Below are 6057 nucleotides of genomic sequence, written 5' to 3'. Positions count from 1 at the left end.
CATGTTGGCCAGGATGATTGTGAACTCCTGACCTCAAGTGATCCAGCCACCTCAGCCTCTCAAAGTGCTGGGATTACGGGTGTGAGCCACCGCGCTTGGCCTCCACAGCACTTTTGAAACTGATCTGTGGATCCTTCTCTCTTCCCATTCATTATTTACCATCTTTTCTCCCACCCTGTTTATTCAACGTCCTGTGTCATTTCTATATTAGCCTCTGCTACAGCATTTTCACTTTCTTACCACGGCACACAAAATCCTATGTGACCTGCCCCTCCTTCCCTCTCCAGCCTCATTTTATACCACCCCGTGTTCTTGCTGCACCCTTACTGGCCATCTCTGAGTTCTTTCCCATCTCAGGTCATCTGTCCAAACTGTTGCCTCTTCAAGAATCACACCTCCCCACCCCTTAAAACACATTTATGCCTAGTGTTCCGTTATTGGAACGCTAAGCATGTGGGAGTTACATCCTACTGCTCAAGGTCATTGCCAAGGCCTGATTGCAAAATTTCAAAAAATTGCGACCTCAGGCATAAATGGGGGTTAACTATGATTCATATTGCAGCTTAAAGTTGCTTATTTAAAGAAAGACTGGCTGAGTTGCTTCTGTTATTTGCCCCCTCCACCCCAGATTCTTCTAAATATTATGCACACTGCTCATTATGTATTTACTTAGTTATAACTAAAACTGTCTCCCTTCTCATTAGAGTCTAAGAGCCAAAGAGTAGAAACTGGTCTATTTTGTTTACCACTTTTTCTCCAGTGCCACACACTGCCTGGCACTGGTAGGTGCTCAGTAAATATTTGCTAACTGACTTTTTTATGTCCTTTGAGGCAAGGGATTATCATCATATAACGATATCTATCATTATAATATCAAATTATATTAATTTATGCTTCTTCCTAAGGGCGTTTGGTGTATAGGAGGTACCCAGTGGAAATTTATAAACAAATAAATAACAAAATTCTAGGACAGGATAGATCTATTTCCAACAAAATTGGAATATTTATCTTAAATAGACCTTGAGGCCAGGCACGGTGTCTCACACCTGTAATCCCAGCACTTTGGGAGGCTGAGGCGGGCAGATCACCTGAGGTCGGGAGTTGGAGACTAGCCTGACCAACATGGAGAAACCCTGTCTCTATTGAAAATACAAAGTTAGCCAGGCGTGATGGCACATGCCTGTAATCCCAGCTACTCGGGAGGCTGAGGCAAGAGAATCACTTGAACCTGGGAGGTGGGGGTTTTCGTGAGCTGAGATCGCGCCATTGCACTCCAACCTGGGCAACAAGAGCAAAAGTCTGTCTAAAAAAAAAAAAACAGACCTTGAATTAAACTAATTATCTTCAATAATTTACTTACCTTCCTTTTACTTTAAAATACTTACTTTTAAAAAAAAAAAGCCTATTTAGGAATATTGCCAAGGCCAACTGGATTAACAACATCATTTAAATATTCAGAAGTCATTCTTTGTTGAACTATAGTTATGAGAACTGTGTTCACACCGATTTTTAATGTTTTACCCCTTACCTTGCACTTCCTTTTTGGGTCCTCCCGAGTAGCTGGGATTACAGGCAGGCACCACGACACCCAGCTAATTTTTTTGTATTCTTTTAAGTAGAGGCGGGGTCTTACCATGCTGACCAGACTGGTCTCAAACTCCTGACCTCAGGTGATCCACCCCCCTCGGCCTCCCAAAGTGCTGGGATTACAGGCGTGGGCCACCATGCCTAGCCTAAAGACGTTTTTAATATGAGTAATTGCCACCAAGTGCATTTTTATGGTCAGGTAGTTGCCTTTTTTTGTCTTTTTTTTTTTTTTTGAGATGGAGTCTCGCTCCGTTGCCCAGGCTAGCGTGCAGTAGCACGATCTCGGCTCACCACAACCTCTGCCTCCCGGGTTCAAGCAATTCTCCTGCCTCATGCCCAGCTAATTGTTGTATTTTCAGTAGAGACAGGGTTTCACTATGTTGGCCAAGCTGGTCTCGAACTCCTGACCTCGTGAGCCACCTGCCTCAGCCTCCTAAAGTGCTGGGATTACAGGCATGAGCCACTGCACCCAGACAGTAGTTGCCTATTATAGTTTGATTCGTAGTTTTATTAGGGAAGTTAAATCCTTTAAAGAAAGGGAAGTTACTTGCCTGATGAAGTGTTTCCTTAGAGAACTGATAATGGGTAACTTTTGAGGCTCAGTATTTCTGGTTTCAAAATAAGGACATTATTACATATCTCATAAATATGAAACCTTTCTAAGGAATTCAGCTTGCAAAAAGCAAAAGCGCAACTGCTTGGAGACAGTTTTGACTTCCTAAATCAATGGAGTCCCCAGTGATTATTTCGGCACTAGATAAAGAAAACTCTCCGTGAATGACCTAAAGGCATAGAATGGGCAAGTTCACTCTAATTTAATAATCAGTGAAAAGAAAACAAGCTCAAGAAGTTTTCAAGTCTCTTAAGAACAGGTTGAAACAACTCCCTTTGACCACTAGTATCACAGCCCAAGGCTGAATGGACATTTCACAGATTTCAGAAAATCATAAGTAATTAAAACTGTCCTTTTTCCAAGTACATTTGCAGTGCCTTCTTTCTGGTGCACAGGGCATAAACTTGCCATTTTACCGTGTCTCACATACAAATAAGTGCTACAGGCGGAGCTTCATATCTCCGAACTTCAAAGGTTTTCCTGAGTTCTTAGTCACGTGTCTGTTTTCCCTGCTACACCAAGGGTCGGGCCAAGAATATACGCTCAAAACAAGTGACATGAAAATGTCATGTCGGGTCGGGTGTGGTGGCTCACACCTGTAATCTCAGCACTTTGGGAGGCCAAGGTGAATGGATCACTTGAGGCCAGGAGTTTGAGACCAGCCTGGCCAACATGGTGAAATCCCCTCTCTACTAAAAATACAAAAATTAGCCAAGCGTGCTGTTGGGCGCTTGTAATCCCAGCTACTCGGGAGGCTGAGACACAAGAATCACTTGAACCCGGGAGGTGGAGGCTGCAGTGAGCCAAGATCACACCACGGCACTCCAGCCTGGGCAACAGAGACCGTGTCTCAAAAAAACAAAAAAAAATGTCATGTTGTTGAAGAAAAATTTTTGTGACACCTCATTTTTTACAAGACCCTTAGCAAGAACATCAAATGTTATTATATTATAGAAAATATCTTCTGCCTATAAAGTACAGTCAGCATCCCAGGGGGTTGTGCTAAGGGCTTCATCAGAAAGCAAGTATCTGCTACAGTTTCACCTACATTTATTTCCATTCTCCTGTCCAAGGTATCTCTAGTCTTTGTTTGAATGTATTACACGTTTCCTTTAAGTTTATGATCCGCTCTAACCTTCGAAGCGGCTGCTTTGTTCTTCTCAGGTGTGAATCCCAAGAATGTGTCCTTGATGGCCAGTGGAAAGGAAATAAACCCCCACACTTGGAGCAACCAGTTATTCCCCAAGTCACTGGGGCCCGTCGGGGCAGAACTCGCTTTCAAAAGGAGCAGTGCAGGTAACGCACGAATACAAAATGTACATGTACGTGGTTTTCCTTTATAGATGTCTACTTTTAAATATACTGCAGTGCTCTTCCAACCAAGATACATGTGCACTGGGGAGACACACAAAGGTTTTCCGCTACACTCTGCCTAGGGGGAGCCCTGCTCTGCTGGAGCAGTCATGGAGTTGTAACACTGCCTCTTCAGTAAAACTGTTTTCAGCTGGATGAGCGTGGTGGTTCACACCTGTAATCCCAGCACTTTGGGAGGCGGAGGTGGGCAGGTCCTTTGAGCCTAGGAGATTGAGATCAACCTGGCCAACATGGTGGAACTGTGCCTCTATATTAAAAAGTACAATAATAAAAAAAAAAGGTTTTCCCATTAATTCTTGAGTACAGCTAGTTTTAAGGATATTCTCAACCTCCATCTGAGTCTTTCCTGAAATGGATCTGCCCTAGCAGGGAGTCTCTATTCTGAAAAGAAGACTTCTCACTGGCTACCATGGTGCGTTTTCTTTTTCCTCAAAATGTAAAAATATCGGGGGTGTCAATGAAATGGAAATTCTAGTATGTTGATGTCACTGTTGAGAGAGTCAGTAACTTTGATTTGATGACTGAGGAACAGATCCTTTTTAAAGTCACGGAGTCTTAACAGTTCTCCCTGCTCGAGTTCTTAGCTGACAGGTAATTTAAAATGTGTTTTTAATTTTTTTTTATGAGATCAATATATGAATTTTGGTCTGTAACTTTGAAGAGTGTTTGAAGAATAGAGGGGCAAAGCTATCACAACACCCCTTTTGTTCCCAACTATCTATTTGTATTAGCGAGATTTCTTAGTGCTTCTGTCTCCAGAAATGAATAAGAAAGAAGAGAGAAAATGGCCCTGATGCTGTGATTCCAGCAATAAATACTCATTTGTTGATACATGAACTAGTTGAAAATAGCCTCACCTTTCTCATTAAGAGATGCGTTTGCAAAAAACTGAATTTTCGTGTTTAGTAATCAAAATACATAATATTCAACTTTTTTGATTAATTATATACAATGAATCATTGTAATTATAACTAACTTCGTATAGTATGTTAATATCCTTATGGTTACAAGAAATTTTTTTTAAATGTAATTTATACATATTTTAGAGTGGCCAATTTTAAGACTTTTAAGCCTAAGATTACATTTGGATAAAATTTGGAAACTGAGGTATAAATAAAAATATAATTTGAAGGGAAAAAAGAATTAATGTGAAATGTCCAAGTGTCAAAAAGGAACTTGTTCATGTATTTTTATGTCAATATTGGAGGGCGTAAAATCACTAATAGTTTTGGCCAGGCGCAGTGGCCCACTCCTGTAATCCCAGCACTTTGGGAGGCCGAGGTGGGCGAATCACGAGGTCAGGAGTTCGAGACCATCTGACCAACATGGTGAAACCCCGTCTCTACTAAAAATACAAAAAAAAAAAAAAAATTAGCCGGGCATGGTGGCATGCGCCTATAAACCCGGCTACTCAGGAGGCTGAGGCGGGAGAATCTCTTGAACCCGGGAAGTGGAGGTTGCAATGAGCTGAGATCACGCCACTGCACTCCAGCCTGGGCGATAGAGCGAGACTCTGTCTCAAAAAAAAAATCACTAATAGTTTTATTTTTAAAATGCCTATAGTTACAATATGTCAGAAATAACATCCTTTGCAACTGTTAAACTTATGATTAAAAATTTTAAATATCAACTTAAAAGTGTGTGAAGAGGTACAGCTTGTTTTTAATGTAGGTGATATTGGATCAAAAAACTTTGACAATTACCATTATAATAAGTGAGTAGTTTAGTGAGATATTCTGATGTGACATCAATACTCAATACATTTGAACTTTTTATAAGTTTTCCAGATACTTTAAAAACTCAGCTTATCCATTTAATGTTGCTGAGGTGTCATACATTGCAGCACTGTAATTTACTTATTTTTTCTTCAGATAATTAAAAATAATATTCACTGAACCAACCAATTACACAAATTCAATTAAATGACAGTAGAACAACTTTGAGTCTCAGGGGAATATACAGTTGGCATCAAATAAATGCTGTGATGACACATGGGGACATTTTTGCATTTTTAAGGGCTCTTTCTGGGTCTTTTCATTAATCATCTAATCCATTTTTTCTCTGCTTTTCCTAAAACTTTCTCCTTACTATTATTCTTTCTTTCCATCTGTCTTCTCTTTAGAAGAAAGCATAATTAAACCAATTGAAAAACTATCATGCAATGAAACTTTTCCTGAAAAATTAGAGGACCTACAAGGTAATTTCTGGGTGTCAGATGAATGCAATTTGTTCTTTGAATCTCTTGTCTAATTCTCTTCTCAACATGTGCCCCTAATCCTGACGTAAAAGACCAAGATGATCTGCTTTTAGAAGTCAAATCAGGACTAGGACAAAGAAAAGCATTCTGTCTCCTCAAGAATATCTTCCTTCAGTAATTGAGATTTTTTTTTTTGAGACGGAGTCTCACTCTGTCACCCAGGCTGGAGTGCAGTGGCCGGATCTCAGCTCACTGCAAGCTCCACCTCCCGGGTTTACACCATTCT

The 6057-nt window shown here is 40.5% G+C and overlaps 1 protein-coding gene across 1 annotated transcript in view; it reads left to right on the top strand.

Annotated features, from left to right (window-relative positions):
- The window catches only part of MAK (male germ cell-associated kinase), a 93797-nt gene that overhangs the window by 77527 nt on the left and 10213 nt on the right, over window positions 1-6057 (top strand). Inside the window, exons 13-14 of the mRNA XM_011962912.1 lie at window positions 3365-3496; window positions 5697-5771. Coding sequence (XP_011818302.1) covers window positions 3365-3496; window positions 5697-5771 — 207 coding nt within the window. The remainder of the gene's footprint in view (window positions 1-3364; window positions 3497-5696; window positions 5772-6057) is intronic.

This window comes from Colobus angolensis, unplaced genomic scaffold (genome assembly GCF_000951035.1).
Source record: "Colobus angolensis palliatus isolate OR3802 unplaced genomic scaffold, Cang.pa_1.0 Scaffold6, whole genome shotgun sequence".
NCBI classification, from domain to species: Eukaryota; Metazoa; Chordata; class Mammalia; order Primates; family Cercopithecidae; genus Colobus; species Colobus angolensis.
The sequence above is the reverse complement of the archived record's forward strand: the minus strand, read 5'-3'. Positions and strand labels throughout refer to the sequence as shown.